A 14326-nucleotide genomic window follows, 5' to 3' on the forward strand; every position below is an offset into this window, starting at 1 on the left:
ATCTTGAATATATGTGTGAGAGAAGTTTAAGTGAAAATATGGGAAGGGGAGAGGGCTTGTTGGCTTTCTCACTGCCTGAAGAGTATGCTGTCATTGGACTATTGTATGGTTGCAATCCATCTGGAATTTCCACAACATATATGGAATATAGCTGTCTCTAGCAGTGTCCTGGTGGGAATCTGGTAAATGTCTGGGAAAATACGGCTGTATGGCAGCCCATGTTGTCAGTGCCGTTTTGGCCTATCTTCCATAAAAATAAACAGCATTTTTTTGCGTTTTTGCTGACAAAAAATCTCTGGGCAAAACTAAAAAAAAGTTCAGCATCTTTGCCCCCACCCCAAAAGGACTTCCACTGAAAAGCAACAAGTCCATTAACTTGCCAGCCCCATGTGAAAGTTGAACACGAGAAAGAGACTGAATCCACAATCAATCAATCAATCAATCAACCAACCCATTCTCTCCGCCAAAGTCTCGCGCCCTGCCAAGCCTCTCTATACTCCGATCGTGGATCAAGCGTCTTCATTGAGCTCCTATACAGCGTGCTAACATCCATCGATAACCCAGTAGCGGGACTAACTAAAACAGTTTATAGAAGAGATAGGAATTATCCGCGTCATGATTCTCAAGGCTGCAGCACCGCTTTGATGGATTGCAAGGAGGAAGGCACTTTGGCGAAGGAATTGGTGCGCGTCCTCCTCTGTACAGACGATGCTCACGCACTGGAGTGTATGCTCAGTTCACGTGTCCTGGAAAGCCAGGGCGGACCACGAAGGGTGGAGACAGAGCAGAGCTCTGCTAGAACGACACGTGTGCGTGTGTGACAAAAGAGTGCGTAACGTTTCATCGAGGGAGACACGCTTGATGGGCAACACCTATTGCGACAGGTGTGGGAGAGCGAGGGAATGGGCATTTCATCTCCTGAGAGAGGGGTTAAGGGCAGAGCTACCCGTTCTCCGCCTCCCCGCGCTAAACGAGTCCGCAAAAAACAAATAGCAATCCTCGTTCAAATTCATTGCGGAAGTGATGTCTTCACTTTCGTTTCTGCTGAATACATCGGCCGAGAAAGACAGTTCGGGTAGTGTGGCGGCGCTCGGCTGTTTTCATGGAAGGTGGCGCTGGTCCCTCGGCGCCTCACGCCTCTGCTCCGACCAGTGCCAAGGAGAAAGAGGGAAGTAAGTGCCCGGTTCATTTCCATACAGGGGAAGGAGTTGCTGCTTCAGTCTCAGACGGTGTTGGCGGGGTCCCCGCCCCGTCCCATAGGCCGTTGTTTTGTAACCTGATTGGAAGCCCCTTATAAGGGGCTCCCTGGCCCTTGTGCGCCCACCACCCGCGTCCTAAGCGAGGCGGGAGCGCCCGCCGGGGAAGCCTGGGAGGGATTGAGCGGGAAATTCGAGTTTGAGCGGGAAACGGGGGGCAGCAGCGAAGGAAGTAAAGCAGCCCTTCTCAAAATGCCAGCCTCCAGAGGATGTGTTTCATTAACAGCCACGTCACAGTTATTTGCTTAATATTATCAGACCCGGAAAGTGAAGATTCTCCTTACAGGTGTTGAGCGAGCAATAGTAGAAAGGGCTGCTAATGTGTTTCCTCCAAAACATGGGGGCATTGGCTTCTTTTGAAAATAACGATCAGATTTGCATCCTTGTCACACAGTAAAATCCCCCCCCCCCATACACATATGTACAGTACAGTGGTACCTTGGGTTACAGACGCTTCAGGTTACAGATGCTTCAGGTTACAGACTCCACTAACCCAGAAATAGTGCTTCAGGTTAAGAACTTTGCTTCAGGATAAGAACAGAAATCGTGCTCTGGCAGCAGGAGGCCCCATTAGCTAAAGTGGTGCTTCAGGTTAAGAACAGTTTCAGGTTAAGAACAGACCTCCAGAACAAATTAAGTTCTTAACCCGAGGTACCACTGGACAAGTTTTTCCTGCCTGCCAAAGTTTGGACGAGATGTGTAAGAATAATAATAATTATTATTTATACCACACCCATCTGGCTGGGTAGCTTCCAGCAAACTATTAAAATACAACAATTCATCAAATATTAAAAGCTTCCCTAAACAGGGCTGCCTTCAGATGTCTTCTAAAAGTCAGATAGTTGTTTATTTCTTTGACATCTGGTGGCAGGGCATTCCACAGGTTGGGCACCACTACCCTCTCCGTGGCGCTTCAAGCTGTGGCAATCTTAAGAGCAGTAAAATACGAAGCATACTCCTTTTAAGCATTTGTCATATTTACAACCTCCTGGGGGGTGGGACTCAAAGTAGTAACAGCTCAGATGGGTGTAGCCAGGATTTATGTTTTGGGGGGGGGCAGAACTGAACTATCTGCGACACTGTCAGTTCATTTATTTATTTACTTGATTTAAGGGGGGCGGCTGTCCCCCCCTTGGCTACAGTCATGCCCAGATGGTCTTGCTTCTCCCATTGCCACAGCCTTGGATTCAAGCAGAAACGAAGCATGGCTCTCCCTCTCAGGCTTCTGCCTGCAGCCTGCTTCTAAATCTTGCTCTCACATACCATGCTGACTTTTGTCCTTCTTACCACTCACTTGCAAAATGACGTCATGCGCAGAAGCGGCAAATCACAACCTGCGCATGCACAGACATGCCGCTGCAGGTTGTGTTCCTTTCATCCCGTTCACAACCAGAGGTACCACTGTACTAACAACCCATGCAGTACTTTGGGGCTAGTGTGGCCCCTGCCTGGCTACTTCAACAAAAGAATCCTCCATTAGATTGCTGGATCCAGGAATTGGAAGGACCCAGGCAGGAGAAGAAATTCACTGTATTTATTTCCCCCGATTTGAATTGCATTTAATTTTCCCTGGTGGTGATTTCAGGTTTTTTTTTAACATTAATCATTTCCCACATAATCTTCAAGTCTTTATATGTCTTTTCCCAGGCCTTTTTAATAATTTTATATTGCCACCACATATAGTAGCTCTTATGCATTTTACCCTCCCTTCCTGCTGCTTCTCTATCACAGTCAAAGTCTCCCAAATCTCAAGTTGCGGACGTAAACCCTCCCGGAGGCACATCCGCAGCTCGAAGCATTCTTATCCAGAAAACGTAGCGTTTCTGCGCATGCACAAGCAGGGAAACTGGGAAGTAACCGTCCCAGTACTTCCAGGTTGCCACGGGACGCAACTTGAAAAGACATAACCTGAAGCAGACGCAACATGAGTTATGACTGTAATATCATTTTTGTCTTGAACTACTCTTACTTTCCTTTGTATCTTCCTCATACCTTGTCTCTCTACCATTTTCACGTTGGTGATTTGTTTGTTTGCCTCTTTTAATTGTCTCACAGCCTCTGAAAGTACATTATTACTTTTACAGATTTGAGAAGCTACCTTATTAACATATTTTATCTGATCAAACAGTTCTCTTTTCATGACTAAAAGAAAATCATACAATTCATCTCTTAGGTTCTTTTGCATTACGGCCTGGTTAGTTTGTTTTAACATATGGATTTTTTCCTCTGCCATTTCTAGTTTGGAGTAAGGGGGGGCTAACTCCCTGTTTCCCAGCTTCCTCTAGGGTTTACTTTCAAAACAAAAAGTCCTTTACCACCACTAATAGTGTTATTTTTAGCTTTGTCAATACTTTGCCAAGGACATTTCATTAGGTTCAAAAGAGGAAACCAGTGCTTCCAACTTTATCCCTTCCCTCTCCCACCTTACTCACAAATATAATTTATAAGAGTTATATATTCAAATCTTTACATCCATTCACATCCAAATCATTTCTATATATTCAATATAATACGCCTGTACAATTAAATTTTGATTCTAATTTAGGTAGAGGTAAAGGGACCCCTGACCATTAGGTCCAGCCGTGGCCGACTCTGGGGTTGCGGTGCTCATCTGGCTTTACTGGCCAAGGGAGCCAGCATACAGCTTCCAGGTCATGTGGCCAGCATGACTAAGCCAATTCTGGCGAACCAGAGCAGTGCACGGAAACACTGTTTACCTTCCCGCCGGAGCGGTACCTATTTGCACTTTGACTTTTGAACTGCTAGGTTGGCAGGAGCAGGGACCAAGCAACGGGAGCTCACCCCCTTGCGGGGATTCGAACCGCTGACCTGATTCTAAATTAGTCCAGTATTAATAATGGATGTTCTAGTCCTCTTCTTTTGATCTTGATTTTAGCCAGCAAGTGCCTTTTAATAAATTAAATCACAGTTATAATTCCATTAGGTTAGACGTCTTCAGCACTTTTATAGAACATAAGTTTCTCTCTCAAAGTTATATGATTTCCCAAGTGCTAATCTTCAAAAAACAACAACATAAAAATGCAGTTTTCTTCCTTCAAGAAACATTATAATCCTTCTCTGATTTATCCTGCATTCTACATCAAGTTCAGTCTCACCATAGGATCCAGTCAAGTTCAGATTAAGTTCAAGTCAATATCTTGTTTGAAAAGTCTTGAGATTGGTATGAACAAAAGCTATGCGTATTCCTTTTAGTTTAATCACTTATTAGTTAACTTATCTCCCAAAGTAAATTTCATCCACACTTCGCTTGTATGTATTTGGTGCTCACAGCACCCAGAATGGGAGTGGACTTTCTTTTATCACTCCCATTTTCTTGCCAGATTCGCCAAATTTTATGCTAAGAAAGCTGCTGCACAGGTGATGAGAGAAAGCAATAAAGGCTTCACAATTATGATGAATATGCAGACATAGCTTTACAGATATTCAACATACATTAGATGCCATGCTAAAATGTTTTTCTATAGCCAGGCCTTCAGCTGATTATGTAATCTATGGCTTTTAAAATGTGATTTTTTTTTTCATGTGGTTAGGAAAGCATTATACAATGTCTGGACTCGATATAAAAATTTGTTGGAAAACAAAACTCCTAGGTGGTTATCACCAATGGAGGCTAAAGAAGTGAAGAAACTTAATATGGAATCTAATTGGCCAAAATATTTTGAAATCTTAGAACAAGAAAGTGGTAAATTTAAATTAAAGAGATTTGAAGAAATAAAGTCCAAGGTTAGAGATTGGCTCCATTATTATCAAATAATGGAGACCTTTAAACAAGACAGGAAAATTGGCTTCCAGGTGGAGAAATCCAAATTAGAAACAGAACTGCTAGAACCCAATACTAAGAATTTATCAAGAATGTATAATTTGTTGCTGAAGTGGAATATAATAGATGAAACAGTCAAATCAGCTATGATTAAATGGGCACAGGACATCGGTCATGACATTATGTTTGCGGACTGGGAACAGTTATGGACCACCGGTATTAAATTTACGGCATGTAATGCCTTAAGAGAAAACATTATGAAAATGATTTATAGGTGGTACATGACTCCAGTCAAGCTTGCAAAGATCTATCATTTGCCCAACAATAAATGCTGGAAATGTAATGAAACTGAAGGTACCTTTTTTCACCTTTGGTGTACCTGCCCAAAGATTAAAGCCTTCTGGGAAATGATTTATAATGAAATTAAGATTTCATTATAAAGATTTATAAGATTTATAATGATTTATAATGAAATTAATTTTTCACTTATGAAAATGCACTTTTCATAAGAAACCAGAGGCATTCCTCTTGGGCATGGTTGGCCAATTGGTGTCAAGAAAGGACAGGACTTTTTTTATGTACGCTACCACAGCAGCAAGGATACTTCTAGCAAAGTATTGGAAGACGCAAGAATTACCCACACTGGAAGAATGGCAGACGAAAGTGATTGACTTTATGGGATTGGCAGAAATGACCGGCAGAATCCGTGACCAAGAGAAAGAGACGGTGGAGGAAGACTGGAAGAAGTTTAAAGTTTATCTTAAGAACTGTTGTAAAATTGATGAGTGCTAAAATGTCAAGGGGAAGGAAGATGCAGAATTGCAGCTGAAATTGTTTGATGAATTAAGATGAAACTGAGAAAAAATAAGTTATAAATATAATTGGACCAAGGGGTTGCTGAAAAACTGTAAAATAAGGATGCAGAGAGGGGGAGGTATGGGGAAGTCCATGAAAGAAGGTTTATGAAAAGGAGGATATGAAAATATATATGTTTGTATGTGTTTGTTTGTTTTGTTTGTTTTAAAATAAAAAATCAATAAAAATTAAAAATAAATAAATAAATAAAATGTGTTTATGCGAGGATAGTTATTGGTGTATGTCTGTTCTTTTGTTATGTATTTTGTGTTCTCATTTTATATTTTATATTTTTATATTGTAAACTGCCCTGTGATCTTTGGATGAAGGGCAGTATGCAATTTTAATAAATAATAATAATAATAATAATACATTTTTAGTTACCCAAAATGCTGGAAATAACTCTACTTCAGAAGCCAACTCTACTTCAGAAGCGAACAGCAGTGAATTATCAACTTCCACAGATGAACGTGATCCTGATTACTCCTTAGGAAATGGCCGTGAGTACCAACATGGATATGTAGGGGAGTTTAAGGCATATAGTTCAGGGATGAGAGGTTGGTCATGCAAAGAGCCAGCAAACAAACCATAAAGTCTTTCATTATTTATATTTTCATTTCATCTGAACCAGTAAACTATAGTGAAAAGCTTTGAAACAAGCAGAATATTAAGGCATTGCTTAATATCCTGGCTTGTTCCAAAGCTCTTAAGTGCTGTTTTCTGGTTTGGGTGATGAGAGAAGTTCCATTTAATTGAAATTTGGATAATGTTTCACCAAATTATGATTTAAAATGTGGTAGGGTTTCCAGAACAGTTCAAAGACTTCATGGAGTTCGTCTAGCACTGGGCACTGTCTTTAATGCAGAGTGAAGAAGGAACTAGAAATAAGTGTGTGTAATTAATTGGAAACATTTTCTTAAGGAACAACAAATGCAGTAAAGAGAAAGAGAAAAAGAAGGCATCGAATGCAGTATACTGAAAGATGGAATGGTAGAAGAATTCGAAAAGGTAAAAAGTTAAATGCTGCAGAATGTCACAAACTTTTCATATTGTTGTAAAATTACTAAATAAGCTTGCAGTTTTCTGCTGGCGAAGCCCATCCTTTTCCTCACTGTTTTCTTCATTTAGCCTGCCACTCATGCCTTAGTGTTAATAGTTAAGTAATTCATTCCATCACTCTGTTCTAGAACTTCACTGGACTGGCAGATTGTAAACTGCTTAGAGGTTTCATTACAACCAAGCAGTATATAAATTCTGTTGACTAGATGAATATAATTAATCTAGAATTATATCTTTTCACTTCTCTCTCAGATTAAAATTTACTCTTACTACAAGTGATCTGAATTACTTTCACATGATATGAAATATTCTGTGCTGCATGTTGGTGGTCTGGAGTTTGGTATCAGATTTATTTTCTAGAAGCCCAAAATATAGGAATTTTAACTATTTGACTTCGATTTCTTGATCTCATCTAGTAAAACGAAGGCAGATTAAAATTCAAGAGGAGGATTTGCAGGGCCCCACCCTTCCTGTGCACTGTGGACAAGTTAAAGGTGTTTTGTATAAGGAGAAATTGGCAGCAGGTAAACTGTTGGTTTTGAAGAGTATATCTGTGTGTATTAAATCTGTACAAGGCATATAATACTAATGGCAGATTTAAAAATTGGGATGGGAAGGAAGCCATCATGTAGTTAGTATATGACTACCATTTGCATTTGGGGAAGAACACTTTCTTCTACATATCTTCTCAAAACAGAAATAAGTCCCATTTCATTTATTTGTTCATTTAAAAGCATAAGTTCAGTGCATTCAAACACACAAAGCAGGGTCTGGTCTTATGGGTCAGGGAAAGCTTGGGCAAAAAGCTATATCTTGGCAGGGGGTTGGACTCGATGGCCCTTGTGGTCTCTTCCAACTCTATGATTCTATAATTCTATGATCTTTACATGACATCGGTGTTCACTCAAAATCTGGCCACAGTATTCTTCACCAGCTTCAACTTCTTGCCAATCCCAAGGGAACTCCCACATAGAGTGCATTATACTAGTCCAATTGGAAGGTTCCTAGGTAAGTGTATATAGAAGCCCCCAAATTTTCCCCAGAAGACAGTTTATTTTATATTATACATATCCCATTCTGCTTATGGAGCCAGGGTAGCTTACAGCAATTACTTCAGTATCATAATGATATTTTCAGTCATTTGAATCCCTCTTAAAAGCACAAGTGATTTCATCAGCTTTAAATATTTCAGCATGTAATTTATGAATTTGACTAATTTTTTTATAGTTTTCACTTCCCATATACTGTGAAGTGAAAAGAAATACCAGTACTTCTCTATTGTCAGAACCAAAAGTGTGCAGAAATGTGATTGTAGAGTTTTCAGATGGATTGCCTCTTCAACCTGCAATTTTACAATGGCTAGCCTTGAGACGGTTGCAGTAGCTGCTGCTTCTGCTTCTCCTTTGGCGATCATTCGTAGCTGAGTAATACAGCAAATAGAAGGCACCTTTCCTCAGACATTGCTCAGCAACATAGCCAAATAATGTAGACTGAAAAATTACTCAAGGTATCTTAGATTTAATCAAAGCCAGATTGCCATGCTGTACCATTAAAAAATGAGGCTATGCCTGATTCATCTTAAAAATAAGCAATCAAACAATTTTATATACCCAGCATGTACCGTATTTTTTGCCCTATAGGACGCCCCGTCCCATAAGGTGCACCTAGTTTTTTGGGGGGGAAATAAAGGAAAAAAAATTATTTCCCCCCCAGCCCGAGCTTACCCCGACCCCAGCCCCCAGAACAGGCAACTCTGCAAGCCGCGGGAGCTCAGCGCAGGGCTCCCGCGCCTTGCGGAGAGCTGCGCGAAGTCTTCGGCATCCTCCCGACCCCTCTCGCTCTCCAGGCTTCAGCGAAAGCCTGCATTCGCCCCATAGGACGCACACACATTTCCCCTTCATTTTTGGAGGGGGGGAAATGCATCCTATGGGGCGAAAAATACAGTAAGCAAATAGTGGAAGAGATCAGCAGAGGAGCTGCTGAAGTATCAAGACAGACTTGTGTTCCCTGATCAGTGATTCTTATTGCATACCTATTTACAACAAAATCAAACACTAAATAGTTTTAGTCAGAAACACCAAGCCCCATGCAGAAATTTATTGTAGTGCTTGTATCAGAATCTCTGTTCATATGGTTTTTTTCTAAAGTAAAAAGGTAAAGGGACCCCTGACCATTAGGTCCAGTCACGGATGAATCTGGGGTTGCGGCGCTCATCTCGCTTTATTGGCCGAGGGACCTGGTGTACAGCTTCTGGGTCATGTGGCCAGCACGACTAAGCTGCTTCTGGCAAACCAGAGCAGTGCACGGAAACACTGTTTTCTAAAGTATATATTGCATAAATTGTTGATAGATTTCTTACATGATTCAGTGAACTTTCCTGAATGGGTAAAGTGTGTAACATTCATGTGACTTCTCTGTTTGTCATAGGAATTTCGCAGAAGTCCATCAAGGGTTCTGATGGAAAGTGGTTCACGCCACCAGAATTTGAGGCTGAAGGAGAACGTGAAAGGTCGAAATCCTGGAAAAGAAGTATCCGCCATAAAGGGGTTCCTTTAGAAATATTAATAGAGGTATGCAGTTCACTTGTAATGCCTGTAATTTTAATGCCTTATTTTCTACATGTGATCTGAAAGAAGTATCAGATGATACTTTCAAGTTTGCAGACAGTCACGCCTTTCCTTCTTATAATCACGAATACAATATCCTGTCCTTATGTAATAATATAGTATTGTTGTACCTTCCTTGTACCTGCTACAACAATGGGAGGTGTTGGTGGTGAGATAGACACAAAATTAGACTAAAAGAATTGGAAACAAAGGAATTCCTTTTGCTTGCATTTTCTGCTGCTTTTTATTCTTACACAGTGGTACCTCGGGTTACAGATGCTTCAGGTTACAGACTCCGCTAACCCCAAAATAGTACCTTGGGTTAAGAACTTTGCTTCAGGATGAGAACAGAAATCGTGCGGTGGCGGCGCGGTGGTAGCAGGAAGTCCCTTTAGTTAAAGTGGTACATCAGGTTAAGAACGGACCTCCAGAACGAATTAAGTTCTTAACCCGAGGTACCACTGTATGTTGCTCAGGTGTGTGCCAGTTAAAGGCAAGAGGTGTATTTCCTGGAGCAAAGATGTATTAACATTTTCAGGCACCTATGACAATAACGCGTATAAATATATATGGGAGTGATGTGAGTGGTATCTGTGCTAAGAAATAGAGCCAACTTCTTATATACTGATGTCAAAAAATAGATGTTTCAAAAATAGTTCCCACTTCTTTGTGTGGATTCCCTCATTTCAAATACTATTTTGGGATCCCGCTAATGCATCAGAGTAACTAATTATGTCATGCTTATTTCAGAGAGGATATCTTTCTAATCCAATACGAATATATGGCAGAAGGAAAAAGGTAACAGTTTATCAACAGTTTTACCATATTGGTGTGTGACAGCCACAGATATTGTCAATTTATTCGTATATTATATTTTCCACAAATACACCTGTGCTCAAAGCAGTTGACATTTAAAAATATATATAAAAAAGGAATTGCACTATCAACCCTCAGACTATGGGTGCTGTCTGTGGGCCCTGGAAAGATGAAATGGTTGAGCCCACCACCACCTCCCTGTCAATGCTAGTAGACCTGTTGTGAACGGAACTGGAAAAAAGTGTTGTCTCTGGAAGATCTAGGGACTTCTACACATAATTAAGAGACGTGCTGCAATGACTGTGGCCTAACTGTGGGGCAGGAATGATGGCCAGGCAATAGTAGCCGTCACCAATTGGAAGCAAAGCAAGTATGTCCACCCTGAAACTTTTGCAGGCACAAACAGTATAGGAACTAGGGTTATGTAGAGCTGCCCTAATAACATCATGAGCACAAGCACTTATGAAAGCACAGTTAAAAGGATGTCTGGTGAGGGCTTCCGGTTTGGGCTGCCATGATGGCGGCTGCCCATTACATCAGAGCCATTTCGCACGGAATATTTTGAGGATGAGATGGGACTAATCATCCTCGCAACTGCCCCAGGCCCTGGCGGGGGGGCGGGGAGCAGCTTCACTCGCAGGTCACTCAACACCTGCTCCCAATCCGGGAGGAATGAGGGAGCAGGGGGCACTAGGTGGAAAACACCATGCGTCTCTTTGGCAACTTTCCGAAGTCACCGCCATGAGCAACAAACTCCTGTTTTTTAAGATGAAAATTCAGACTTGATTAATGGGCTTGCTCTGAGTGAGGGGAGATAAACTACTCTGCTAATTGATTCAGCCTCTGAGGTGCCAAAAGATTCGACTGGAAGAAGGATCATCAGTACGGGACTAGTATGTTGGAATGGAAGGGGAGTGAGCCTCCTTTGTTTCTTGTTTATATACTTTATTTTGCTATTTTACTTAGCAAATCTCCCTGGAAGGACTGACTGCCGGATTGTTTATGTACGCAAGCAGGACTGCAGTGTGCTGTATTCGTTGATATAATTTTGGCCTAATTATTAACTGTTTGGAAAAGATTTATGAACTTGCAATTGTGGAAATCAAGGTTTCTTGCTAAAGTATAGGCTTAATTGCTTTGGAATGAGATAAAATAGAGAAGTTTGGACATATGCCTGGTACAACTGGCAGAAAGCCAAATTTCCTCCATTTTGGGATGTGTCGCAGGGGATAATCACAGGCGTGAGGAAGTGAAAGTGAAATGCCACGATCAGATTCAGAGTACAAAGAATATAAAGAGAGAGAAAAGGAATATAAACACCCACACAGAAATATACTGCATTGATTTAACTCGCTTGCCAGATTAACTTGGAGGCTGTTAAAAACAAATGAAGGATTAACATCGGATTGACTTATGGGAACTACCTGGAAGAACTATGAAAAGCAGCACAAATGTGAGATGATCAGCACTCCCCAACCTCAGAGCATGGGAAGCCAAACAAAGATTTATAATTTGGCATAATATTTGGACTGTTTGATTATTGTATGATTTGGAATGTTTTTAATGTGGTTTTATTGGATTGTTAAAATGGAAAATTTAATAAATATCATTATAAAAGGATGTCTGGTGAGGCCACCAGAGAATGGGTCAGATGAAGAGCAGGATCCAGGGACCATGACTGATAACCAAAGAATGATTTATGGGCCAGAAAACAGTAAGGCAAGCTGAGACAGCAGATGAGATGGCCTTTTACTGTATTTGCCCCAAACCAGAGTTTGGTAAACTAGGAAAGAGTATAAACAAAATGGGGATAGGCAAAAGCTAAACTGAGAAAAGGTAGTTGGCACAGGCAGTGCCAAACACACCTGGCTGAGATTTTTCTTACTAATAGCTTCTGTGATTGGATGATCCTCGGGGACCCATCCAACTCTAGAACTCTAGGATTCTATTATAAAAAATGCAAGACTTGTCTTTCTAGACTGCAGGTGCTGTGTTTTGCTGAATGACACGCAGTTTGTCTATGCCTGTTGAATCATCTGTGCCTATTTTTATTTGGCAGGTAAAGAATCCATCAATATCATTTTGCGAATCAGCCCAGTTCCAGTCATCAGGTCAGTGAAAACTTACCGTGAGGTATGTATTACAAAGCAGTGAGAGTGTTGGGTTATATGTGGGAAGCCCAGGATCAAATTCATGCCTTTGGGTCCAAGGCTGGCTTTATAATGTGGTTGCACCAAAGGTTGCCTGGAATGCCCAATTTTGTATTGTGGTATTGTGATGTATGCCCTTTGCTGGGTGAATCTTTGATGTGCCTCTCACAGAGATAGGCAAAGTCATTCCCTGTTCCCATTAGAATGCTACCATAATTCAGGACATGGATTTCCTGGATGCCCACATATGCGAACGTCATTGAAGCTTTGATTCTTTGGGGAATGACATGGCTACTGTGAAGAATAGAGACAGTCAGTTACTGAGCTTCATCATCTCCCAACCCTAGCTGTGGTCTGTCATGATGGCCCAGAAGAGGCCACGCCAGGGCCATCAGAAGAGGCCATGCCAGGGCCATCAGAAGAGGCCATGCCCGGGCCATCAGAAGAAACTATTCCAGTGGCACCTCAGTCACCAGGCAGGACCCCACACAAGCACCTTCGAGTGAAGCTGACGCGTCTCTCACCATCTGTACTCACCAGGGCATGGTGCAACCCTCTGGATTCACCACACACAAGCCCACTGGATTCACCACAGGCGAGCCCACTGGATTCACCACAGGCGAGCCCACCGGATTCACCACAGGCGAACCCACCACCTGTGCTGAGGACACCACATCGGAGATGCCATTGGCGCCGGGGCATGAAGCCCCACACCATGTGTGAGTTTGATAGCCCCAGGCCCTACACCACGGGGCTACAGTTGCTGCATCCTCTCTGCCTTGATTTTTGGCATGGGGGTTTGGGGGAGGTGGCTGGCAGAGGGAGCTGTCTGGGGTGGGATGGCAGATTTTCTCACTGGCACAGGAGGTGGAATGGGAGTGGCTATAGGGCTAGGCAGCTAGGCTTCCCTCCACCCACTGGAATAAATGTCAGATGGGCATTGGCTCTGCCATGTCATTATTGTCTCAATCCTCCTCATGGTCTGGTCTTCGTTTCTGTTTCCCACAGCATCCAGCCTAGGACTTGCCATCCTGCGTTCTGTGTACAAAATGAAACGACTATTCCAAAACACCTTTGGCAATCGCAAAGCCTTGCAGGTGAAGCTCCAAGATATCAATGGCCACCTAATTGGCTTGCAGCAGCAACATGCAAACCTAAAGAAAGCCCTGGACCGATGCAGTCGACTTAATGCAGCCCTGGATGTTTTGACATTGCAGAGGCAAATGAACGGCATCATTGAGCACCAGAGACGACTGGAGACATTAGTGCTAGAGATCCTGGCAACACTGGGTGTGGAAAGGTCCTAGTCGTAAGGGATGGTTCCCACCCACCCCTCTCCTATAGAAAAGGAACGGAAAATTGTGAAATACTAAGTCTCACTTGTCATTTTGTTGCCAATTCACTACTTGGAGCTCCTTTCAATCTTCATAAGATGTGATTTTGTTTCCTTCCTCCTCACCTCCAGTTCTATCTTAGTTATTATCAAACTGTGTTCCCATGAACTGAAGAGATGTTCCATGCAATGTTTTACCATTCACTGATTTATTGGTCCAGATTAGTAAACCAATTCTAAAAGAGGTTGGATTTCCTATTTCACTGGTAAAATATGGCAAAAGTTATGCATTTTACATATTTTGCTAATTAAGAAGCAATGATTCATTTGTTTAAATTGCAACCCATCGTCTCCCAAAGGGGATTCCCCAGGTAACTAATGAAAGTTAAAAACAACAATATTAAAATAAAATGTCCATGATATTCATGCACTAGAAAGCAATAAAATATTTGCTAGTTTTGCCTTACCCT

General features: G+C 41.9%; 1 protein-coding gene across 1 annotated transcript; it reads left to right on the forward strand.

Annotated features, from left to right (window-relative positions):
• The first annotated feature begins 305 nt into the window (after nucleotides 1–305).
• Nucleotides 306–14101, forward strand: LOC309343294 (uncharacterized protein). Its single transcript, XM_081864614.1, has 9 exons — nucleotides 306–1172; nucleotides 6273–6392; nucleotides 6814–6900; nucleotides 7368–7475; nucleotides 9379–9521; nucleotides 10308–10355; nucleotides 12433–12484; nucleotides 12871–13242; nucleotides 13532–14101. Exons 1-9 carry the CDS (start codon nucleotides 1103–1105, stop codon nucleotides 13828–13830), a joined length of 1299 nt encoding a protein of 432 aa, XP_081720740.1. The 5' UTR covers nucleotides 306–1102; the 3' UTR covers nucleotides 13831–14101.
• Nucleotides 14102–14326: the final 225 nt, after the last annotated feature.

The sequence above is a fragment of the Podarcis erhardii genome (genome assembly GCF_964252035.2).
Source record: "Podarcis erhardii genome assembly, chromosome: 5".
NCBI classification, from domain to species: domain Eukaryota; kingdom Metazoa; phylum Chordata; class Lepidosauria; order Squamata; family Lacertidae; genus Podarcis; species Podarcis erhardii.